This window comes from Mercenaria mercenaria, chromosome 13 (genome assembly GCF_021730395.1).
Source record: "Mercenaria mercenaria strain notata chromosome 13, MADL_Memer_1, whole genome shotgun sequence".
NCBI lineage: Eukaryota > Metazoa > Mollusca > Bivalvia > Venerida > Veneridae > Mercenaria > Mercenaria mercenaria.
Genome location: NC_069373.1, coordinates 23,304,119 through 23,331,045, shown reverse-complemented (window position 1 = coordinate 23,331,045; position 26,927 = coordinate 23,304,119). Strand labels below are relative to the sequence as shown.

General features: G+C 36.5%; 4 protein-coding genes across 5 annotated transcripts in view; 3 read left to right on the top strand and 1 right to left on the bottom strand.

Annotated features, from left to right (window-relative positions):
- Positions 1–638: 638 nt before the first annotated feature.
- On the bottom strand, positions 639–11,467 carry LOC123529347 (uncharacterized). 2 transcript variants are annotated; one of them, XM_045309660.2, is made up of 3 exons: positions 11,329–11,467; positions 5,622–5,755; positions 639–4,375 (listed from the first exon to the last, which is right to left on the bottom strand). In XM_045309660.2, the coding sequence occupies exons 1-3, from the start codon at positions 11,339–11,341 to the stop codon at positions 4,091–4,093; spliced, it is 432 nt and encodes a 143-aa protein (XP_045165595.1). In that variant the 5' UTR covers positions 11,342–11,467; the 3' UTR covers positions 639–4,090. The 2 variants fall into 2 exon arrangements, with proteins under 2 accessions (XP_045165595.1, XP_045165594.1); XM_045309659.2 differs by having other exon boundaries at positions 11,308–11,445.
- An 880-nt stretch (positions 11,468–12,347) lies between these two features.
- LOC123530468 (uncharacterized protein K02A2.6-like) lies at positions 12,348–14,315 on the top strand. The gene has a single exon (XM_045311244.2). It carries the CDS (start codon positions 12,348–12,350, stop codon positions 14,313–14,315), a length of 1,968 nt encoding a protein of 655 aa, XP_045167179.2.
- Positions 14,316–15,319: 1,004 nt separating this feature from the next.
- LOC123530469 (uncharacterized protein K02A2.6-like) lies at positions 15,320–16,069 on the top strand. Its single transcript, XM_045311245.2, has one exon. The coding sequence runs from the start codon at positions 15,320–15,322 to the stop codon at positions 16,067–16,069; it is 750 nt and encodes a 249-aa protein (XP_045167180.2).
- A 2,557-nt stretch (positions 16,070–18,626) lies between these two features.
- LOC123529349 (protein O-glucosyltransferase 1-like) overlaps positions 18,627–26,927 on the top strand; it is a 67,443-nt gene continuing 59,142 nt past the window's right edge. Inside the window, exon 1 of the mRNA XM_045309661.2 lies at positions 18,627–18,781. Coding sequence (XP_045165596.2) covers positions 18,649–18,781 — 133 coding nt within the window. The 5' untranslated portion in view covers positions 18,627–18,648. The remainder of the gene's footprint in view (positions 18,782–26,927) is intronic.

The window sequence follows — 26,927 nt, the reverse complement described above, 5'->3', positions numbered from 1 at the left end:
AGGGACCTGATTCTTGTGCAAGACACTCCATCTCATAATGGTGAACATTCATGCCAAGTTACATCAAAATCCCACCATGCTTTAAGAAGAAATACTCCGGACAAACTCATTCTTCAATTTGACCTTAGTCTGTGACCTTGACCTTTGAGATAGGAACATGGGATTTGCGCATGACACTCCTTCTCATTGAGGTTAACATTCATGCCAAATATAAACAGGATTGGTCCATGCATGTCAAAGTTATGGTCCTGACAAAATCAGACAGACACATGGACGGACGCACGCACACACATACAACGAACTGTCACAAAAGTGGCGACTAAGTTGAGCTCACAGCAAGCGGGCTAAACAAAAATCCCCTTCACTGAAAAAAGGCTGCTAGTTACAAAATACCATTGGCAGTTTTGAAAGAGGTATCGTAATCCCCTCTCTGTAATTAGGCAGGGTATCATAATCCCCTTCATGTAATATTCACAGCTATCAAAATCACCTTGAATGGAATAATACACGGTGTCACATATATTTGAAAATTTCTGTTCATTTTCAAAATGGTTCATACCTGTAAATATAAATTAATGAAAGTAACAAATAACATAAACAAGTAGACCTATAATGTAAATAAATACTATAATAAAGTATCATTTTGACTTTTTAATTAATCAGTACAGCTGGTTATCAAAATGCGACAACAAAAATATTCACAGTACACAAGCATCAAACTCATATATCACATTCATTTTAACAATTCAAGTACAGAATGTTTAGGACTTTCTGCTAAGCGTCCTAACAGAAGTGTGAAAGCACACAGTAACAAAAGTAATGTAGGACAAAGTCCAACACCCACAACCTCTCCAGTGCAAAACCCCTCCTCAATTTGACCAATGCGGACAAAATTCCCTTGATTTTGTTGAGTAAAAACTCTATAATTAAATAAAAATAAGTAGGGATGGGAACGAATATTCGAATATTCGAAAATCGGTCGAATATTCGAATATGAAAATCAAATTCGAATATTCGTAAAAAAATTTCAAAATAAGTATCATTGGTTTTGGGCAATATGAGCATGCTAATTCTACAGAATAAAACCATTTCATGTTGGTTTATCGTGTATCAAAAGATGTCCAATTAACAAGAAAATAGCAATGCATATTTGGCAGGGGCCATCGTTAAGGTTTAACAGTTTGCAACAGGCGTCAATGTGTCAGATGCATGTCAAAAGATGTCCAATTAACAAGAAAATTGCAATGCATAATTACCTGGGGTCATCGCTACGGATTAACAGTTTGTATCAGGCGTAAATGTGATATCTTTTTATCTTTTGTTCATTTTTATTGGCGCCTGTTTTATGCAACAAGTTGTAGATTTATTTTTCGAAAACAATATACCAAACTTGTAGACATTGTCGATCTTTTCACAATATTTTGTACGACGTTTCAGACCATCCACAGAATCAGTTTTCATCGGCAATCGGTCGTATTCGAATTAAATTCGAAGTACTTTATAATAAAATCAAGAAATAACATATGATTGATGTATAAGTTCATGTTGAAGGAGGTTTACTTGCTTTTTACACGACGATTTTTACACGCCGATTGAAAATTTTCAAAATGGCGGCGGTAATACAACAGCGCGTCACGTGTTTGAATTGGACGACCTAGATAAAATTGCGACGGTCTAAATTATAATCGTTTTGAGTTTTTATATCATTTTGAAGCTAAAACACTGAACTAGTTAAATATGTTCATGATTATACTGACAGAATCGTGAAATAAAACGCTAGGATCGGCAGGTTTTGCTAGTTAGGATCAGGTTACCCGAAACAAACAGTTTTTGACATTGTTACGTACGATGATCCACGCTTAAAACAAATGAATACATTGTGTATATACCAATCACTTAATAAGAATTTAAAGCTTCCATTAAAACAAACCGAATATTCGAATATATTCGAATATGGCAAACCGAATATTCGAATACTGATTTCAGTATTCGTTCCCATCCCTAAAAATAAGATTGAAAGAAATTAAATTATTACGTATGATATTTTTCAATACAGAATGATGTGAAAATCTGAACTAAATTGAAAACAACTCAGAGGGAGTTTTGTCCACTTAGTGATATTGATCAGGTGGGGATATTGTCTGTATCCTCGCAAGAACATTAAAATTTCCAAACAACTGAACAAACAACTTGAAAGAATGGACTGCTGAACATTTGCCCCCAGTTGAAATTGAAGATAAGACATTTGCCACCACTGCTTATTTTTGTAATGAACATTTACCCTGTAAGCCAGTAGATATGTGTATTATATTGTTTTATCATCAAAATTACTCTCAAAGATAATTTTCAGTTCCAAAGGAATTATTGCCCCTTAATGTTTTTCCAATATATACCAGAAGATACAACTGTGTTTTTCTTCGTGTTATCATCAAAATTACTCTATAAGACAATTTTCAGTCTAAAAAAGCTGTTTTATTGATAATTTGTTTATATCATTCAGGTGTAAGCTAAATAATAGCCTATTATTAAGAAATAAAAGTGCATCTAACAACACTATAAACTTTTAATTTGTAAAATGTTTTAGGCACTCAAACTCAGACAATTATCTACCATAAACCAGGTGTGTGCACCCATAGGATACTGGTGCCCACCGCTGACTTCAGGTGAAATATTTTTTAAGTTAACTACAACATTAACTTTCAAGCACTTTATGTTGTTTTTAACTATGTCAAGGATCATAACTCTGGTCTGGCCGAGTGAAATCCCAGAGAACACCAGGTGCACAACACATGCCATATAAGAATTCTCTAAATGTTTTATTACCCTAAGTCAAATACTTTCTGAGTTTGGTCTGACTGATAGAATCTCAAACAAAACCCAAGAAAAACAATTTTACTTGCTGAATAATACTCCTATTATGTTTCATGACCCTAAGATACATACCTTTTAAAATATGTGACACAAAGTTAATGCTCTTTTATGCATATTTTTTACTAAGTCATAGGCCTATAGTCTCTGTCCCAGCTAAATGAAATCTCAAAGAAAACCCCTTCACAACTTCACATGCTGAATAATACTTTTATACTGTTCCATAATCCTAGCTAGCTAGGTCAAACACTTTTTGAGATACATGCAACACAAACTGTTATGCCTTTTTGACTGTTTGAGTCCAAGGCCATAACCCTGGTCTGGCTGTGTGAAATCCCTATAAAACACCAGGTGCAGGATTTCAGATGATGAATGACAATCCTTAGAGGTTTGATGACTCTGGGTCAAATACTTTTTGAGATATGCACAACATGAATTCAGACTGACAGACAGAATTAGGATGTTCTTTCTGTACAGTAGTTCTGTGGCTAATCTTTTGTTCTCTCTGTTGTTATTTTTAGCCACATAACAGAATTTCAGCCACATAAAAGAAACAGAAAGAATAGAATTACTGTTATCAATTGTTCTCCTAGCCAAAACACCATCCTATTGTAAGTGCAGACAGGCAGATGAAATCTAAGTGCCCCTACCCCAAAATTTTTGGGGCAAAAAAATGATAGTCATAGGGATTGTTCTAAATACATTGCATTTTCTAAATTTAACACACAAAAATACACATTTATGTAAATATGTCCTTAAAATATTAAAGTTTTAGATATTAAAAACACCAAAAGTGTTGGTTTTAAGGACTTTGGACTTTTTATATTTAAATCTTAAGTTCTATGCTAATTCATTCTATCTCAACACTAATTACATTCTATAGAACAATAAATTAGCTAAAATACACCTGTAGAACTCCTCTTTAAAACTGACAAAATCAAAATGTAACTGTCCTGAGAAGAGTGACTTTGGCCCATTTAGGCCTCTTGTTTTATTTGTTTTTATCTATGTTTTCATTTTACTTTTTTAGTGACAAACCTTTAAAAAATCAAGCAAGCATTGCTGTTCTCCAACTGCTCCTGTTGAGATAAAAATGATCAAAACTTCTTAAGGTTGGTGACAATATCTACAAACAATTTCACATTTTACGCCCACAAATACAAAATGTATAACTCGGGTATATATCTAAGTCAAGAAAAAAACTACAGATGTATAAAAATGGTCAAGAAATATCATCTTCATCAAAGATATCACCAATCTGTTTAAGAATATATGAACAATGTTGATGTACTATTTTGTTACTGATATTAAATGCCTCAAAATGTTCACTGACATCTATCAAGTCCCTTTCAACAATCATTCCCTTCACTGCAACTTGATGCCCTACTGTTTTATCTCGTGATTTACTTAGACAGTTTGAATCCAACTGCATAGTGTTTAGAGAATTTCCATCAACCTGTTGGCTTCCTGAATGTTCCAAATGAAACAGACGTATATCTTCTTTCTCCTAAAAAATATAATATCTATGTACCGGTATATACCATCATTAAAAAGGCAAAGTACATACAAAACATCATAGAAAGATTTGGATATATCATAAGGCAAATGTCTTGTGGGGTCCCACCAGTACACAAGTTTTTACTTTTTTAAGGAACATACCGGTACTTAAAAGTCAATAAATAAACTTGAGTATTTTCGTGAAATCGGGGCCTGATTTACAGGTTTCTATTTCATCATCTTTCTGTAGATGAAACATTACTGGGACCACCATATCAAATTATTATGCCCCCGAAGGGAGGCATATAGTTTTTGAACCGTCTGTCCGTCTGTCGGTCTGTCCGCAATTTTCGTGTCCGGTCCGTATCTTTGTCATCGATGGATGGATTTTCAAATAACTTGGCATGAATGTGTACCACAGTAAGACAACGAGTCGCGCACAAGACCCAGGTCCGTAGCTCAAAGGTCAAGGTCACACTTAGACGTTAAAGGTCATTTTTCATGATAGTGCATTCGTGTCCGGTCCATATCTTTGTCATCCATGGATGGATTTTCCAATAACTTGGCATGAATGTGTACCACAGTAAGACGACAGTCACGCACAAGACCCAGGTCCGTAGCTCAAGATCAAGGTCACACTTAGACGTTAAAGGTCATTTTTCATGATAGTGCATTCGTGTCCGGTCCATATCTTTGTCATCCATGGATGGATTTTCAAATATCTTGGCATGAATGTGTACCACAGTAAGACGACGTGTCATGCGCAAGACCCAGGTCCGTAGCTCAAAGGTCAAGGTCACACTTAGACGTTAAAGGTCATATTTCATGATAGTGCATTGATGGGCGTGTCCTGTCCATATCTTTGTCATTCATGCATGGATTTTAAAATTATTGGGCATGAATGTGTACCACAGTAAGACGACGTGTCGCGTGCAAGACCCAGGTCTGTAGGTTAAAGGTCCTAAACTCTAACATCGGTCATAACTATTCATTCAAAGTGCCATCGGGGGCATGTGTCATCCTATGGAGACAGCTCTTGTTCTGTATTGCTGTCAATCTCTTGGTAGGGTTAACATAATTGTAATATCATGATACAATGTTCAGGTAATAACATGTTTTCAAGGTCAAGGTCAGGTGAGTGATTTATGGCAATCATGTTAATATTTGGATTGACAAGTCAAGGCCCAGAATTGGTACAAATAAGGCTTTTGTCTGCAACAAAAACAAACTGAGAAAATATCTAGTACGGTGTTTACCCTATATTTATGAAGACTGTGTGCCATGTATAGTATTGGGTCAGATGGTCTTTTATCAGCAATTTCTACCAGTATTGGTGGCAAACATTCTTTCATCAACCTTTGTAAGGCACTGTTATAGTCATCATCACCATCTGTAAAATGAAAAAAAAAAATGTATGTGTATGTATCAAATACCAAGTTTTAGTACACTATTTTTGTTGTTGTTTATTTTGTTGAGTACTTAAGTAATTATCTGGTTTATGTTTAGATAAATCCATTAACTAAAAGTTTATGTAGAATCAAGAAATGATGGCTAGAGCTATATACTTAGCCAGCGACAATCACTTGTAGATTTAAACAATGACAGTAATTGGACACAAGCACTTTCTGAAAGTGTATCTGGTGAATTTTTCTTTTTAATTCACTATTTTGTGATATCCTTAATTGATATTGTGGTATCTACTGAGTGATGATATACTATTTATTCACTACCCCGGTATGTTATTTCACAGTACATAATATGGTCAAACCAGAAACTGGTTTCTTAACCTCACTTTTACAGCTGAAACTCCTAACTTTCACTTTATGTTTGGTGGGTGTTGACATGATCTCATTTACATGTTTTTCCCATGTATCTATGTTTCATAACTAAAATGATTCATGGGACATCATGAAAATGTTAAAATGAAATGGGCAGAGTCTTAATACTTTTGTTTCATTATATACTCCATTTGAGATCAAACCTATATTTCTTGGATTAGATTTGCTGTGACCTCTCTTTCAAAGAAGAGCAACTCAAATAGAGCATTTTCAAGGAAAACAGCAAATTATGACATGTTTTAGTCTCTGACCTGACCTAGCCTGGCCCCGCCTGACCTGATGAGCCCAACTTAAATTTGGACCAGACAAGGCCAGGACAGGCCATAGTTTTCAAAGTATCAAAGGTGTTAGTTCTTAAAGCATCAAAGTTATTGGCAGTTTTTAAAAAAGACTGTCATCAGGGACTGCAAGAATGTGGCATTCGAATCTGTTTTTTTTTCTCATTAAGTAAATAAATATTTTCTGTCATCTAAAATTTTACTCTTGAGCATAAGTCTTATGGAATAAATAGTATTATGTCAACTTATTATATCAAACATGTAAATCATTGATAAGCCTTTGTGACTCAATCCAAAATATTTAGTATACCAAGGTTGATTTCACTGGGATTCACTGGTAGCAGAGGGATACAATAATTGCCATTTATCTGAAGAACAGACTGATGCAATCTTATTTTGTCTCAAAGTCAATACATTTACTGTGTTAACTGAATTATAAAGGAGCAACACTAACTATCAAAATATCTATCAGAATATTCTGACCAAAGCAGGTTGTATGATATACATTCTGTATGTGTATGTTTGGGTTAAGTGTTTTTTTCATGACTTTTTCTACTTGTAGCATTGAGCACAATGCCCAACTTTATAGCACTGTCTCATCGTAAACATGTGATATTCCCAGTCACATTATACTGGCAGTGGGCTGAACAGTCCTAGCTCTATCCTCACAATGCTGAGCACCAAGAGAGGAAGCTACTACCGGGGTAGAACCACCTTTCTTGTCTCTGATATGACACGGCCAGGAAGCGAACCCATGACCTCCCACAATTGAAGCCGGAGCTCTACTACCAGGCTACCAAGGCACTACATTATAATCTTTTGCCAATCTTAACCAGAATCACTGAAAATAGCGATTGTTTTTCACGAAAAATATGTCTCCCACCACAAATCATGCCTAAATTTTAAAATGCCACAAATTAAGGGCCATAACTTCTGGGAAAATCACTGAACCATAACATTCCAACGATATACACAACTAAGCTTAGCAGCAGTAACTCTGGTGCAGCTTGGTGGACTCACAACCATTGGTATAGCAGAGGCACAGATGAAAAAGAATTTGACAAATCACTGTCATAACTCCACTGAAAATTGTTTATTCATTACATTGTAATAATATGCGCAATTACACTTCACACTAATCACTTGTTAGGTTTCATAAAATATGACAAATCAAGGGCCATAACTCTGCTGAAAATCACTGAACTGGAACATGCTTATAACTACGACTGACACTGATAAGACCTGTAAAACTGCCCAATGGTGTAAGACAAGTTGCCAAAATATCATAAAATTTGACAAATAAAGGGCCATAACTCCCCTGAAAATCCTTGGACCAGAATGTGTTGACATATGCACAAGGAGGCCTGATTCTGGTAAGTCCTGTAAGGTTTGGTGGAATTCCACCCAATAATAACAGCTGTGATATAAAAAAGGTGCAAAAACCTAGCACCTTAATTCCCTTAACTGCAAAATGACTTAATTTACTTAATTAAATTCAAAATCACTGGGGAAATATAGTAACCATTTATTGTAAAACTTTTTTGTTTGCAAGTATGTACCAGTTCTTAATTTTAAAAAAGATCTTTTTTAAAATGGGTCTTGGCTTTTTAGAGCTAGTTTTTTTCAGTTTTACCTGCACCTTGATGGTAATTTATAACGGAAGTGGCTAGGGGTAGGGCTGCCTAGAGGTCAGGCAATCAATATCGATACTGAGAACAGTATTTACAGAGTGGAGACTATAATTTAAGGAGATGATTTCTGAAGTTTGCTCCAAAACTTTAAACATCAATATAAACATTTTGACCAAATTTCATGAAGATATGGTCATAAACATGGCCTCTAAAGAGTTATCAAGCTTTTCATTTGATTTGACAGGATGACCTAGTTTTTGAACCAACATGACCCAGATTCAAACCTGACATAAAAGTCATCAAGGCAAACATTGTGATCAAATTTCATGAAGATCCAGTGTAAAATGCAGTCTCTGTTGCTTACATAAGGTTTTTCATTGATTTGACCTAGTGACCTAGTTTTTGATCCAAGGTGACCTATATTTGAACCTGACCTAGATTTGATCAAGGCAATCATTCTGACCTAATATCATAAACCTAAACTGAAAAATACAGCCACTATCACATGCATGTTTTTCTCTCATTTGTCCTAGTGACCTAGTTTTTGACCCCAGATGACCCATATTCGAACCTGGCCTAGATTTCATGAAGACAATCATTCTGATCAAATTTTATGTGTAAAATACAGCCCCTATTTCGTACTAAATGTTTTTCTTTGATTTGACCAGGTGACCTAGTTTTTGACCCCAGATGACCTATATTCGAATCTGACCTAGATTGCATCCAGACAAACATTCTGATCAAATTTCATGAAGATCTGGTGTAAAATGTAGTCCCCATTGCATACAAAAGGTTTTTCTTTGATTTGACCTAGTGACCTAGTTTTTGACCCAAGATGACCCATATTCAAAACTGACCTTAAACTTATCAAAGCTATCATTCTGACCAAATTTCATGAAGATCAATTGAAAAATACAGCCTCTATCGCATACACAAGGTTTTTCTTTGATCTGACCTAGTGACCTAGTTTTTGACCCCAGATGACTCATAATTTAGCCTCTATCGCATACACAAGGTTTTACTTTGATTTGACCTAGTGACCTAGTTTTTAACCCCAGATGACCCATATTCGAACTTGGCCTAGTTTTTATCAAGGCAACATGAAGATCAATTGAAAAATACAGCCTCTATCCCATACACAAGCTAAATGTTGACAGACAGACAGACGCCAGACGCCAGACATCGAGCGATCACAATAACTCAGCTAATAAAATATTTACAAAAGCACTTATTATAACGGCAACTTTATTCAAATGCTAAAGAAAACATTAAGTTTATTATTTTAATTCATCAGTCCCGAGAAAAACAAGAATTTGGTAAAAGCTTCCAATTACGGTGTACAAATTGCTATTCATTATTATTTATCAAATTTACAATCGTTTTCCCCAGAGTTGTAACTTCTGTTTCCAGTCACTTGCAATGTACTGTTTAAAATGGCGAGAAAAACACGAAAGCAAACTGTTGAAATAGTCTCCTCTTTGTAAATACTGTCCTCAGTATTCATATTGATTACCAGACCTCTAGACAGTGTTATGTCTTGATACCTGTACAGGTTGTCTACTGGCTAGCGACCACCAAATCCGGACAACCACCAAACCGGACAGTCCTGTAAACACTTTATTTCAGTCTTTAACCTTGCTAATCTGCTTACGATCAAATGGACGCTTGATTTTCAACAACAGGGCAAAGTTACAACAGTTAAATTTAAGTATTTTACAAGAAATGCTACATTTCATTTCGTCTGCACTCAGGAAGTATGTTTACATGTCGGGGGAAGTCGGAAGTGACACGATGCGCATGCGCAGTATTTCCGTGAGGTCCCGCCATTAAAGCTAAAGGCCCCATGCAAATTTGAGGTAAGCAGACGAGACGTTTAGTAAACACTTATATCTGGGAAATACAGCTTTGATAATTTAGTGCATGATATTTACACACCCTAAAACACATTTTCATTTCAAAATATTCACTCCGAAAAGTGAAATTTTAAAAGATTTGGTTGGAAGAGATGCGATCAAATTTATAGATTCAAGAGAGGTAATTCGTACAATTCTAGGACTCAGACACTGTATGACTACTTTCCATTGGTTGAAAATAAAATTTAATTCAATGTTGAATGTACTTTCCATTGGCTGAAAATAAAGTTTAATTCAATGTTGAATGTAGTCCTGGCTTCCAAAACTCTAAAAGCCGCTTTTTCATTTTTTTTTTTTTATAGTTGCGGCTCCCGTCCAAAACAAGCATAAACAGGTGCGCTGAAACATGTATCTTAAGCTATGTTGAATGTAAATTGAAAATCAATAAAGTGACAACTCACTGTTCAGAAACATGGTACTGTTAGACCTTAAAACAACGTGATTCGGTGGTCCTTCGTTCGGGCCTCGAAAAAGTACTTGACCTAATTTTAGAAGTAAATAAATTAGCTCTTTAATTAAGAGGAAAACCTAGCTTTGTTCACGTGAAATTTCAACCACTAGATATATCTATTTCCCGAGTTATTGTAGTGATAGTAGGTTTATAGGCCACTTCCAACAGCCTTGCTGTTGGGTTAACCCTTTAGCGACGTGGTTGAGTGTCCGCCTACAGATCTCGGGTCCGGGTTCGAGCCCAGTAGGGCCTGGTATTTTCTCTCTCAGATTTACTTTAATGGTGTCAGAAGTGTTTGACGAACTCATTGCGGTGAGCATGGAGTGTCATTCTGAAGAGCTGGTAAGCTCTGAAAGTAAGGGGGAGAAGTGTAGTGATAGTAGGTTTATAGGCCATTCCAACAGCCTTGCTGTTGGGTTAACCCTTAGCGACGTGGTTGAGTGTCCGCCTACAGATCTCGAGGTCCGGGGTTCGAGCCCCAGTAGGGACCTTGGTATTTTCTCTCTCAGGATTTACTTTATTATCGTGAAAAATATTCCAAAAGTGTCCGGTTGTAGGACGCTAGCCAGTAGAGGTCCTCTAGCACTTCCATTTATACAAGCTACGAGTTGGGCAAAATAACACCATAATCTTTGAGACTGATGCTTCTGTCTGGGTATAAAGGCAAAACAACGCCGGAAAAGTATGACCATGAGCTCCTACGTAAATGACGCCTAAATAATGCGGTTACAACATATGTCCGGAAACTGGTCATGTCCGGATACTAGTTGGCTTAGGAGTATGTATTGACGCGCACCTTACAAATTCAGTGCAATTGCAAAAATTTATTACTGATAAAACATGCTTTATTACTTCCGCTTGCCATGGCAAAAGCATATATGTTTACGCTGCATCGCTTCGGTTGCAGAGTCTCGTTTACTTTTTAACTTCACATGGTGTTTTATTGACACACTAATTGGTGAAGACACCTGATTGGCTGTTGCTATAAACGAAAGGGAGCAGCTGTTAAACAAATTTGATCAATTGATTTGTCAATCATGTTATAACCCGGAATTCAAGGAAATGGTCATGTTTTTATATAAAGGCTATACAGTAGTAAATAAACTTTTTTTAAAAAAAACTGACAGCTAAAATGTGGGTATGAACACATGAGTAATATCAATGTTTGTGTTTCCATTTCTATTAATGCAAAAAATCTCCTTGAAAATGCTACCAAAATGTCAAGTATAGATCCACATCGAATAAAAACAGGAACTGGCTTACATATAGCCTTTGATACTCATTTGGCTTATCGCAATAACTTATTTTTTTATCTGATATTTTATGTCTAGTTGTCATCCCTCTAACGGGATAGCGATAGTCAAAAGTTATCATGCTGTCCCAAAACGTACGTGTCCTATTAATTGGAGTAGCTTACATAAAACATGAAAATGCCACTTTAACAGGGGAAAAAATGACGATTTTTCTGTCCGCCATTAACTGAGTGCTGCTTGAATAGTACTATTGTGCCTAAAATTGATTTTTGAGCATCTTAATTAAGAAAAAGAAGACTTTAATTGGCCGCCGAAATCGTTGCATTTGGAAAACCCAGGGTACTGTAGTAGCTAGAGTTTATCTGTCAATCTAAAGCCAGACTCTCTAAGCTCCGCCTACATATTATATTTCATTGTAGTATGAGTAAGTTTTTTTATCAGAGTTTAATCAACATGCAATCGTAGTTGAATCTTCCCGTACAGTTACAACTCGGACACTTTACATTGGCGACAAGGATAGCAACAAAATATTGGATTAAATGTTTAATAAACGGCATTGGAATAACAGTGACATTATTGTAGAAATCCATGAAACACTGATGTTTTACTACTATTAAAATGGCACAGGGATTACCAGTGTTCTCTAATTTTGTTGTTAACGAGCCTGCTGTGGACAATAGATGGAAAAAATGGTGTCACCGTCTAGAGAATCTACTAATTGGTTTGGACATAACTAATGAAAAGAGAAAGAGAGCCTTACTTCTATATTATGCCAGGGAAGAAGTAAATGTTATTTTCGATACACTATCCGAGACAGGTGATGATTATAAGACTGCTCTTTTGAAACTTACGGAATACTTTGCACCGAAAAAATGCACTGAGTACGAGGTGTACAAATTTCGCCAAGCAAAACAAGAGTCAAGTGAGACAATTGACACGTACCATACAAGGCTACGACAGCTCTGTAAAAACTGTGAATTTGCCGACAAAGACAAGGAAATAAAATCACAGATTATCCAAGGATGTCAGTCAACAAGTTTACGTCGCAAAGCGCTGAAACAAGATATAACTTTGGATGAATTGATTCAAGAAGCTCGTGCACTGGAATTATCTGACAAACATGCTTCCGAAATTGAACATGGTACGGATGAAAGTGCAAACAGGGTTACAAAAAGGAAATTCACACCGAAGAAAATTACTGCAAACAAACCAAATGTTAAGCAAAAACAAAGAAAATGTCGAAACTGTGGATTTGAAAACCCTCACAAGACAAAATGTCCAGCGCATGGTAAAGAATGTTTATATTGTCACAAGAAAGACCATTTTGAAAGTGTGTGCCGTTCAAAAACAATGAAATCTAGGAAAACTAACAATCTAAATGATTATTCATCGAGTGATGACAGTGACCAAAGTGACAATTATGCATTTGGACTAACTGTAAATGCCATGTCCAGGAGACCATACGTAAGTGCTTCAGTTAATGGACACAATGTCAAGTTCCTAATCGACACTGGTTCTTCAGTTAATGTACTAGATCAAGAGACGTACAACAAAATGAATCAGAAACCAAAGCCTCAAAAACAAAACATGAAAGTATTTGCATATGGCACTGATTCTCATATCAAACTTCTGTGGAAATTTGTGACTACCGTTGAAACAAAACAGAAGTACACTACAGCTGAAATTTTGGTGACAGAAGGCAAAAGCGATAATCTGTTATCGTATCTCACATCAGTAGAATTACAAGTGATTCCAGAAATTCAAACACTGCAGCTTAGTATGGTCGATGAAATTTGCAAAAACTACGATTCAGTATTTACTGGTATTGGGAAATACAAGGATAAGCAGATTGACCTAATAATCGATCCGGATGTACAGCCCGTGTCACAATCGCATAGACGAATACCTTTCCATCAACGGAAACAAGTCGAAAAGGAATTGAAGCGTCTAGAAGACTTGGACATTATTGAAAAGGTAGAAGGAGCTACAGATTGGGTTTCACCGATAGTGGTAACATCAAAACCAAAGTCAAAAACAAATGAAATTAGATTATGTGTTGATATGAGGTTGCCCAATACAGCAATCAAACGAACAAAACACATCATTCCTACGTTGGTTGATATGATAGTTGATTTGAATGGAGCAAAAGTGTTTTCAAAACTAGATTTAAATCAAGGATATCATCAGCTAGAACTCTCAGAACCATCTCGAAATGTGACGACATTCACAACACATGTTGGAATCAGGCGATACAAACGTCTAAGTTTTGGAATAAATAGAGCTGCTGAAATTTTCCAAAATACACTACGCACTGCGCTAGAAGGACTTGATGGCGTAAGAAACATTAGCGATGACATCATCGTGTATGCGGAAAATCAGGCACAACATAACAAACGTTTAGAAGCTGTTTTGAAACGACTCAAAGATAAAGGTTTTACGCTTAACAAAAGGAAATGTGAGTTCAACAAGCGCAAGATTGAATTCTTTGGATATGTATTTAGTGAAGATGGAATCTCTGCCGATCGAAAGAAATGTGAAGCTATCAAAAATGCTCAAGCTCCCAAAAAATGTGTCAGAAGTACGTAGTTTTCTGGCAATGACAAACTATGTCTCGAGATTCATTCCAAATTATTTGACAATAACTGAACCACTACGTCAATTGATCAAAAAAGGAGTAGACTGGAAATGGTACAAGAAACAACAGGATGCATTTGAAACTCTCAAAAACAATCTAAGCAGTAATACTGTAATGACCTACTTCAATCCAAAAGCCGAAACTGAATTAATAGTGGATGCCAATCCAGTTGGAATTGCAGCAATTATGCTTCAGAATGGCAAAGTAGTCTGCTATGCAACCAAGTCACTTACTGACGTAGAAAAACGTTATTCCCAAACAGAACGAGAAAATCTAGCAATTGTCTGGACTATTGAACATTGGCATATCTATTTGCATGGACATTCATTCACTTTAATCAGTGATGCCAAAGCACTCGAACATATTTACGCGAAGTCGAAACCACCTGCAAGACTTGAACGTTGGAGAATGAGACTACAGGCTTGTGATTTTCGTGTGAAATACAGATCAGGAGAATCAAACATGTCCGATTATTTGAGTCGACATCCAGATGCTGCCAGTTCAAAACAGTCAAAACAATCAAAACATGCGGAAGAACACATCTCATTCTTTGCTCATCATTGTGTTCGAAAGGCAGTAACAATGAAGGAAATTATAAATGCAACGCACGATGACAGTGATTTACAAACAGTCATATCAGACGCCAAAAGTTCGAAGTGGAAAAAATCGCAAAAAGTGTAATTGATACATTTGCAAGATGCAAAAATGCTCTGACAGTGGTTTATCTTGAAGACGGTGAAGTATTACTTCATGAATCAAAACTCGGGATACCAAAATCATTACAAGATAAGGTAATTAATATAGCTCATGAAGGACATCAGGGTATCGTGAAAACGAAACAGCTATTACGCGAAAAAGTATATTTCCGGGAATAGATAAGCAAATCGAAAAGAAATGCAAAAGTTTCATACCATGCCTTGCTGCAACGAAAACAAATTCGTCAGAACCATTGAATATGAGTGAAATGCCGGAATATACATTTCAGCATGTTAGCTTGGATTTTGCAGGACCTTTTCCGAATGGGAAATACCTACTTGTTCTGATAGACGAATATTCAAGGTTTCCAATAGTAGAAATTATTAACTCAACCTCTTCAAAGACAGTCATTCCTATATTGAACAAGATATTCTCAGAATTTGGAATTTGCGAAGTTCTAAAATCAGATAATGGTCCGCCAATGAATGGACACGAATTTGCACAATTTGCGAATTATATGGGATTCAAACATAGAAAAATTACTCCATTATGGCCGCAAGCGAACGGTGAATGTGAACGTTTCATGCGATCGATAGGTAAAGCAATACGCGCATCCCATGCTCAGGGTACCTCTTGGAAACAAGACATGTATTCATATTTACGAAATTACCGTGCTACACCACATGCTTCCACCAACATTTCACCAGCTGAATTGTTTTATGGACGTTCAATGAACATCAAAATACCGAGTGTTCAAATACCTTCAAAACAAGGAGACAAACATAAGAAAGCAAGACAATCTGACAAAAAGGCTAAGCAAAAAATGAAGTCTTATGCTGATACTAGACGTCATGCAAAACCATCAAATCTGAAAATTGGTGACATAGTACTTGTCAAACAAAAGAAGGACAATAAACTGATACCACCATTTGACCCGCGTCCGCATGAAATCGTTTCTAAAAAAAGGAACAATGATTACAGCAAAACGCGACGGCAAGCAAATTACTAGGAATTCGTCAGAATTCAAAAACGTAGAAAATCCACCGCCGTTACCATCATCATCATCATCAGGCAACGACAACATCATCAACATAGCGAATGGAAATAATTCTGATTCGTCACTGACACGCGATACAACCAACTCACAACCTGTACGACGAAGTCAGCATGAAAGAAAATCAGCTGAATACCTCAAAGATATGTAACATTAAAACAATTGGAATTTAATTAATTAAAAGAGATATGTGTGAAGTGCTGGGAAGCTGGCATAATAATCCAGCAGATAAAAAAGTGCAAGTGTATATTATCAGATTCGATCTAAAAGGATAACATCTGACTTGAAATTTTACTTGGTGTATATAGTGTATATAAATTTCATTTTATCTATAATATATATGTTATCAGTTTTACGAATTAAGTGCATTTATTTCATTTTTTTTAAAGAAGAAAGAAAGAAACAATGATATTTTGTTAACCCACTGCTCTTATTCTTCTCACAACAATTAACTCTGGAATTTCATTGATAAAAGATATCAATAGAGAATGTAATTGACTCTAGTTTATTTGACATTTCATTTAATTACATTACAGATTTATTGTAGGCACATATACTGGTGTATAATCAACAAATATTAGGATACGTGCAGAACACACAGGATGTAAACTTATCAATATTAACTGGTGATATTTTCAGTATTAAAGTATTATGTTCTGGTATTTTAAAGTGACACTTTGACAGAATTTGTCTAGCACCAATATTATGTTGTTTATTTTAATTTCACATTATTATGTAAGTTTTAATTCAAGTGACATGTTACCAGGCGGGAAAATGGCACTATATATTGATATGGACTACATTCGATGCACATCTAGCAAATTACTACCTTCGTACCTATAGTCAAATTGTACCCAAAAAGATGTACTTACTTTCAAACGTAAAATACAGTTTATGAACTTATCCAGTTATCAATATATTACAAGTAAACTTCTTTAGCAAGGCTACCGTTATTACAAATTGCGTAAATATTTTGCTATTGTAATTCTGATTTTGTTTTAAAATTCAATAGTAATTTGTAAACACTTCTGCGAGAAGGTATTTCAAAACCCGTTTTTTATGGGAATGTAAGATCTTGGATCGTGGTAATTTTCCAACTGTATTTGGTAAAATTATAAAACGTTTTATTGAAAGTGGTTGCGACCCAACTGTTTTGAGACATACCGCATGTTTAGTGTTCAACCCATTTACAGTTGCATATACAGTTGGACACTACGCTTTCCTCTTTGATTGTGTCTGACGGAAGAGGGGGAGGACTCTATAATAAGCAGTTTTTAAATCCCATCAAGACTGGACTGTTTTGATATCTGTCTTCTGGCCTGTTTCGTCGGGCCCTTAAGGGTGTTTCTCTTGATGTTCTGTCTTCTGAAAAGGCATATACGTGAGTACATACGTTTTTGGCTCTTAATGTTTGCTTTTTATATAATTATACAGGAGCATTTTTGTGTTTTACATGCCATGCCTTTTTGTTTCCATTACGTGTGTTAGAGATTCACCTGGCGGAGATTACTTTTATTTACACTGTCCCGTGTCTTTTGGAACATGGTGGGGATTAGAGTGAGGTTGGATGTGCACCATAAACCGCTTTAAGCTCCCCAGTGGTGGTTTTGCCACTGACCGTTCCAAGGCATGCAGTGCCCCACTGTGTATATGTTCGTTTTTCCTAGTGTGTCTGCTTTGTGTGAGAGTGTGTGTTGGTGATTTTGCTGTGTGTGTGTGTGTGTGTGTGTGTGTGTGTGTGTACATGCGCGCGCGCGCGTGTTTGTGTGTGTGTATGTGTGTGTGTGTGTGTGTGTGTGTGTGTGTGTGTGTGTGTTAGTCATGTGCGCGTCTGCGTGCTGGGTTAAAGTTTACGTAGGCTGCGTTTTTGGAACGTGGCATTCCCTGATTGATATTTATCATTGTTCGCCATGGTGAAATGAAACTACAGTAAAAGTTTTGTGCTGTTTCTTTTTGTTTGAACGAAAATACCACACATGGTAAGATTTAGCTTGTTAATTTCCAGCATGATTTCCTACTGACGATTTTTAAAATTAGAGATCATGCCAGGGAATCAGTAAGAAATTTGAAACTTAAATGGTGTGCTCTTATATAGCATAGAAAGTGTGTTGCATAAAGCAAGGACATTTGAACAAAACTGGACAGAAAACATTTTAAGCGGTTGGAAACTGGTTGTGCCGAGATATTAACTCTAATGAACGTCAAAGCTTTTAATGCCAGATATATTTATATGATCCCGTTATACATACATACATGTATACAGTATATACGCATTTTCATCAAATCGACATAGAATTTGAAAAGTGTTCATCAGGTCACGGTATACAAAGTGTATTAGATTTTTTCCTTTAACATTGAACTTTTTTTTTTCCTTTCAGAGGTGTGTTGCATATGTGTTGGGGAAAAATGCATTATATTAAGTGATTAGAAAAATATAACTCCTTTTCGCATAAAAATCTCCTTTTCGCATATCAGACGTACCGGTTCGGGCAATTACTCTGAGTGACCTCCCTTGAGAATCCACATCGTCTAAAATGAAAGTAATCGTGTTGGGACTGAGTTTTGTGTACCTATGCGCCAAATCTGAGATGTCATGCTATGACGGATCAGGGGAAAACTGCCAAGATGAAGTAATATCACCTGATGAGTCTAAGAAATATACCAAAGGTTAGAAAGTTGATAAATTGTTGGAAATTATGGCAGGAATGCTAGACAAAATTTTCGACCCCAAGACAGTTCAACACCAAGACATTTCGACCTCAAAAATTAAATTCCATAGATTATTCGCTCCCATAGACATTTTGACTGCTCAGAAATAATTATAATCCCATTTACTGTTAGTATGTTTCTGACAATTATTATTCATGTCAAAACACAACTTTGAATTAAGGTTCATGTAAAGTCTTTTGAAACCACCCCTCTGATGAATTTTTATCTCCCGATGAAAGTCGGAGGGATATAGTTTTGGCATTGTCCGTCCGTCCTTCCGTCCAGACCATATCTAGGAAATGTTTGGGAATATTTATTTAAAACTTCATATACATGTTCACCACTATGAGTTCTTGCGGCCCGTCAAGTTTCAGTCAGGTTGCCCATGTAACACCAAAGTTATGGCTCTTAGAAATTTCTAGTGGTAACTATATAGGGTACTATAAATATGGCAATTTCTGCATCATAATTTTTGATATATTTGACCTCAGCCCTTTTTAATGTAAATTTGGGGAAGGGTACCAGGTCCCTTTTGGACGGGAAATTTACGTCGCGAAATCATTGTTTGGAGGAATATTTTTGCTGAAAAGTTGTTAAAATCAGGACTGAAAATCAAAACTAATTTCATTTTTTAGTGCATGGGGAATTTTTGGCCAAGGTGGGGAAAAAAGTATACTTTTTAGATTGGGGAATGGGGCCGAATTTCGGCCCTAAAATCAGCGTAAAAAAAGGCCTGGACCTAGAACTATGAAACTCAAACAGAATTTAGATCACCATAATGTGGTTGTGTACACAAATTTCGTTCAGATTTATTTGTAAACTAAGAGTTATTGCCCTTTAATTGTATAAAAATCCACATATTTGTACATAACAAACTTACCATTTGGTAGAATTTCATTAAATTTCTTTCATTCTTTTCCATGAAAATTTATTGTAAACATGTGAAGTTGTGTACCCACACCTGGTCACCCCCTTACCTTGATCACACCCCTCCCTATCCCTCCCTTCCCCTTCCCCCCCCCCCCCCCCCCCCCCAAAAAAAAAAAAAAGGTCCTTATTTAAATTTTTTTAAACAAACTTCATATACATGTTCACCACTATGAGGTTATGGGGCCCATCAAGTTTCAGACAGATTGCCCAAGTAACGTCAGAGTTATGGTCCTTAGAAGTTTACAGTGTTAACTATATAGGGTACTATAGATCTATAGATATGGCAATTTCTGCATCATAACTTTTGATATATTTGACCTTGAACTATGAAACTTTAACAGAATTTAGAGCACTATAATGCACCTGTCAATATTTTGCCCGCCCAGGTGGGGGGCGGGCCGACCCAGGGGAATTTGACATTTCAAAAATTTTGTTGTCTAAATCCCCACCCTAGGGACAACCTTTTTTGTCAAAATCCCACCCTAGAGCCTGGTTGGTACATCAAATGTTTGTCAAATTCCCGCCAGTCAGGAATGGTCTTCTGGGCGGGCAAAATATTGACAGGTGCGTAATGTGGTTGTGCACACACAATTTCGAACGGGTTTCTTTTGTAACTTCAGAGTTATTGCCCTTTAATTTTCTAAAAATCCACATATTTGTACATAACAAATTTACCATTTGGCAGAATTTCATTAAATTTCTTTCATTCTTTTCTGTGAACATTTATTATAAACATGTGAAGTTGCGCACCCACACCTGGTCACCCACTTGCCTTGGTCACACCCCCTCCCCCTCCCCCCTCCAAAAAAAAATTTTTTTTTTTCATTTCTTATTTTAGATTTTTTTCAAACCTTCCATGATTATTTATCAACATGCAAGTTGTACCATTCCCCCACCTCACTCCTCCACCCAGTCATCCCCACCCCCCAACTTCACCCTTTTACCCTTTTTTTTTTCATTTTTAATTTTCCATCAGTATTTATAATCAACATGTGAAATTTTGTTTCCTCTCCCGTTTCCCGCACCCGCACCCCCTAAAAAAATAAATATATTAAGTTGTGACTGCACAAACCTTGTCCTCAGCCATGTTCAAGATATCTTACCTGTGTTCTCTTAAGAACGTCTGTTCTTTTAAGTTCAAATGTACATGTTAAACAGCAACACCTGGTGCCAGACCACTCAAAGACAATATTTCGTTCCAGTTAAACTTCACTGCCATGTTCAAGATATCGTACCTGTGTTCTCTTAAGAACATCTGTTCTTTTAAGTTCAAATGTACATGTTAAACAGCAACACCTGGTGCCAAACCACTCAAAGACAATATTTCGTTCCAGTTAAACTTCAAGCTCACATTTCAATTAACTGCATTTAATTTTAAAAGCTAAGCTTATTACAGTAAGCATATCCCATTCAAAATAAATTCTTTAGTCAGGATCAAAGTATCATACATTTATTATGTACTCTTTTATTAAACATTTGTTTTCTGTTAAATTGATTTTGACTAATGAAATTATTTGCTTCTTATTAACATCCTTAACTTTTTGCCGGATATATTTTTTTGCCATTCCTCACCACTAACCTTTTCGGCGGGGGATACCAATTCATCGAATTTGCTTGTTGTTTTAGTTTTTTTACGCCACATAGGTCTTAGTCTATCATAAAGAATACACCAAATTGTTCATAATAAGTAGAAGAAACTTTTAAGACAGTTCATTTCCTTTTGGACAACACATTTTGTCTTATATCACATGTGCTTTGACTGTCCATGTTCTATTTTGTAGACGATATCAAATTTCTTTTTCAAAAGTATTTTGTCATTACTTTTATTATCATTATGCATCTAACATATTTGTCCAGGTACTCTGGGAGTTGAAAGTGTTACAAACCATGTACATTTCAAAAAAATGCAAACATTGCAAAATGAAAGTGAAAGTAGAGCTGTCAAATTGACAAAAAACTGCAATATTTCAACAAATATAAAAGTAAACTATTTTTCATTTCCCGGAGTACATAGATAAGTATGTAAGACACACAACAAAAACAAACTTAGAGAAAAAATATGTTTGAAAAAGAAGTTTGATATTTTGTACAAAATATAATGTGGACAGTTGAAGTACATGTTTTGTAAGACAAAATACATATTACCAAACAAGGTGACCTCTATAGAAAGTATATTCTACTTCTTCTGAACAACTCCGTATGTATTTGTTATGAATATTATGGGCCCGTCGGGTATAATTTCCAAAATGAAAATTTACCTAAGGGGTGGTCTCAAACGCTTTAATGATTACATGTCTGGTAATGAATTTATGTTGACATTAACAGGCTGGTAACATTGCCCGATCGGGCTTTCGACATAAAAACTAATATTTTGTTGCGAGCCGCACGGGTAGGTAAGGATAGTACGGGTAGCGTTGACTCTTGGCCCGTTTCCCGCAACCACAATATAAATTCAGTCACAGATGCTAGTTGATCACAAAAACCAGATACCAGTTATTACTGCACCCAGATGCGCTGATCTCAGTTGAGCCCAGAAAAGATTGTGTAGAACGAAAGGCCTGTTGCGGTTCCTCTGTTAATGATTTAATTTGAATACTTGCTTTGTTGTCAGACGGACGGACGAACAGGCTGACTAGTACGACAACTAATACTAACGTAGATGACGGACAAAGAGTGATCACATGTGTTGGAAATCCAGTGCTGTGAAAGCAACAGATCACTCCGCAGTATACTTGATGTTAGAATGTTTTATAAGATAGAATAAAGTCAAGTTTCGGTCTATCAATTTTAATGTTATATACCAGTAAGCATTGATCATTTGCAGAAATAGAAAAATCTAATGAAAAATACACGAAGATCTACTTAGCAACTGTAATGCTATTCAGGAAAAGACCGAAGTGCGTTTTATAAAGGCAAAACAATGAAATTCTGTGTAAATACGGGGAGGTGTCGGCGACTAAGAAACAACTAATAAAATTACTTAATTCATGAAGATCCAGAAATCTATAAATGTAGTTTCTACTTGCGTCAAATTTATTTACAGACAAATGAAAAAAGAAAACTTTACTTGTTACAAGTTACTTATCAACAAGTATACTGTACTTGAAAAGAAAGAGAGAGAAAAAAAATCTAGCTATTCAAAGCATGTACTTTTGTTGTAGCAATTATTACTTAAGGCTGATTACTAAAGTATGACAGAACTATAATAAAGATATGATTTACCAGACTAGAAATAGTAAACAAGGAATAGCTTTGACTAATGCTTTTAAATTTAAATACGTTTCAAAATGGCGTAGATCTTATTGACACTAGGATTTCCAAGCTGCGGAGTAACTTCCCACAGCGGACAGGCGCTTAAATATCTGCCCGTCCCACAAGATCCGACACCGCTGAACGGGTGCGGGAAAGAGGTACAAAACAGGGATCCTACATATCCGACACCTCCCATGATACATATAATATAAAGTAAACATTTAACTTTAGATTCGAAACAATTATGTGAACGATGTAATAGAACAAGTATTATATTACAGAATAAAGAGTAGGGTGAGCATGATGTGCTAAAAGGGTATAATAGTTAAATCTTTAATTCCACACGACCCGTAGGTAGCCTAAAGTACGAAACACGCGCTGCTAGAAACACTTTGACGTCATGAATTACGTGACGTCATAAAACGTGCTATAAACAAATATGGCGGATGCAAAACACTTCCTGGTCTGCACAGATACAAATAAACGATAACAACACGATTTACATGGGGATTAAAGGTTAGATACTTAATTGTTTTATATAAACACAGGAAGCTGGGTCCCTGACAAATAAAGTTTAAAAAAAAACACCCACAGTAAATAAAAAATCCCGGGGCAATCGTGTGTAACCCAGACATAGAAATATGCAAAACAACCAGCGCATCGCACTACCCCCTCCTCAGCGAGGCTAAGTTCCAACAGCCTCACTCACTGTCATTTCAAAATTTCTTTTCGAAACAGTTATAAACAGTTTCTTAAAACTGAAGTTCGGAGTTTAAACGAGTCCTACAAGTGTTTTAAAATAGTCATTCACCTCATACCTATATACCGTAGATACCCGTGTATAATGCGCACCCGTGTATAATGCGCACCCCCGTTTTGGAACCAAAATCCTAGGAAAAAAACTTTTTTTCATCAATTTTGATCAATTTCTAGGCAAAATAAAATTGAAAGTAATGTTTACATCGACACCGGAATGACTACTTCCGCGGCGAATAGCAATACAATTGGTCTCACCAAACTATTGATTTTTTTTTTCATGAAAATCAGAAAAATAAAATAGTTATTGTTGTTACTTTAAATACAAACAAATATTTATGAATTTATAAAATGTAAATGTTCGGAAATATAATATTTCCGCGGCGGATAGCGTAATTGGACTCGCCAAACTATTGATTTTTTTCGTTAAATAAAAACCAGAAAAATAAAATAGTTGGTCTCGCCAAACTATTGATTTTTTTCATGAAATAGAAATCAGAAAAATCAGAAAAATAAAATAGTTATTGTTGTTATTTTAAATACAAACAAATATTTATGAATTTATAAAATGTGAATGTTTGGAAATATAATATTGTAGCGAAAAAATAAATGAAACGGCCATTTGTGACAATAAACGTAAGGTTGACAATATCTGAGAAGTTGTGCCGTTTTTTGACAATATCTGAGAGGTAATCCTCTTTCTGGAAGATATGGTTGGCTCTTAAAAGTGCCGTTTTTGACAATATCTGAGAAGTGGCTCTTAAAAGTGCAGTTTTTGACAATATCTGAGAAGTGGCTCTTAAAAGTGCCGTTTTTATGACAATATCTGAGAAGTGGCTCTTAAAAGTGCCGTTTTTTATGACAATATCTGAGAGGTATTCCCCTTTCTGGAATATTTGGTTGGCACTAAAAAGTGCCGTTACTTAAGCCTTGGGAAAGGCTTCTGAGTGGGTCTATACTGGTATTAACGGTTCTCAGAATCGATGAAGTCATCGTCGCTGAAGCCGTCGAATTCTTCGTCGTCGTCATCGCTGTCCAACAAGCGCTGGATGAAGTCATCGGATATTTCTTCGGAGGTTGGCTCATAGTAGTCTGTCATCAGATCATCTTCCTCCTCATCATCGGGGATAGTACTGGTGCTAGTCTGTTTATCTTCCCAAAGCAGATCATCTTCCATCCCGTCCATGGCATTTGATATGCAGCATTTCTTAAACGCACCGACGATAATGTTGGGATCCAGTTCCGCCCACGCATCGACGATCCACTGGCAGATATCTTCTAATTCCAGCTTCTTCATACGTCCTGTTTTTGTGAACGAATGCTCATCACCGGCGTACCATTCATTCCATCTGCGCTGTAGAAGCACCTTCATAGGCTTATTGATACTGACGTCCAGTGGTTGGAGTATCGATGTCAGGCCGCCCGGAATAATCGATATGTCGGTCCGGAAGTCTTGCTTCAGCACGTCCTTGACGTTTTCAGATTTGTGGGCCCGAAACGAGTCTAACACCAGTAGCGCCTTCTTTGTAAAACCACCAGGTCGACGTCCCCACACTGTTTTAACCCAGTCCATAACCAGAGTGTTATCCATCCACCCTTTTTCTTGGCACCGAACGACGAGTCCCTTTGGCCACTTGGTCCCCTTTGGTAGTGTTTTCCTCTTGAAAACAACATATGGTGGAAGTTTGCCGCCATCAGCAGTACATGCAAGCATGACTGTAAACCTGTTCTTTTCGTTCCCCGTCGTGTTGATGGTGACGTTTCTGGAGCCGGATGCATTCACGGTTGTTGCAGACGGCAGGTCGAACGTGAGTGGAGTCTGGTCTGCGCTGCCGATCTGTGACATGTCGTATTCGTTGATCTTGCGCATTTTGATGACAAATCTCAGGAACGACACGATCTTGTCTTCAAAATCTTCCGGGAGTTTTTGAGCAATGTGTGTTCGCCGGCGGATGGATAATTGGTGTTGTCGCATGAATCGTACAACCCAGTTCATTGATGCCTTGAATCCATGGAGGTGCATCTGCTGTGCTGTAAGCTTGGCCTGAAGACGGATCTCTAGCGTTGATACTGCTATGCCCCTCTGACGACGTTCGGTGACCCATTCTACGATGACGCGCTCTAATTCGGGATGATGTGCAGCCCTCCCCCTCTCGGCCCGTTTCGTTCTCGGGAGTTGTTCTAGACGACTCTTCTGTCTACGCCATAAACGAACGTTGCTTTCATTGACGCCGAATTCGCGAGCTTCTGCTCTGTTACCCCTGGCTTCTGCGAAGATGATGATTCTCAATTTCTCTCTGGCTGTGTACGATGAACGTTGGCGACCCATACTGATATGACAATATTTTGATACAATAGACAATAGTGATAGCATCTATTGAAAATAGATCCTGGAATCTGGTGAATTTTGTTTTGGAAGGGTTTATAAAGTCATGCAGATACTGACACGACCTGCTTAGTTCAAACCGCGAACAAACTTCTTGTCATTAAAGGACAATTACATACAGATCAAAGGTCATATTTTTTCAGATGTTATACAGATCAAACAAATATGAAACGAAGTGTAATTATCGCCAATTATCGGCATTTAGTGAGAATGCACCCGTAGTGACTTGTGTCAGTTTTGTTGTTCGCAGTTTTACCATGTCTCAATTAAAGAAAACACTCAACCAAAAATTGCTGTATCTGCATTAATTTTATTTGAAATTTCATCTTATAACAAAATAATGTTATGTTTTATCATAAGTTTTCATATTTAATAATATTCTTTAATTATCTAAATTTACGTGGTATATGTCGGGGATGATAACGATACGGCAACTATCCGTAGTTTAGACAATCCTTTAAGAGTAGTTTCTCTTTACGAAAATGGCCGAAAACGTAAAAATATTTGTTTTTTGAAGCTGGAAAATTGTCTATACCTGTGTATAATGCGCACCCACGATTCGGGGGGGTGGTTCCTGGGGTAAAAAAACTGCGCACTATACACGGGTATCTACGGTATATATATTCGAAATTATACATTACTACTGCTTGACAAAATATTGTGTTTGAAATTCATATCGACACTGTAAACTATGTTCCGCAAGAAGTAGAATGTTTTGCTGTTCTGTAATGACCCGGTATCAACATATATGTATGTACTTCTAACTATTTCATAAACAAG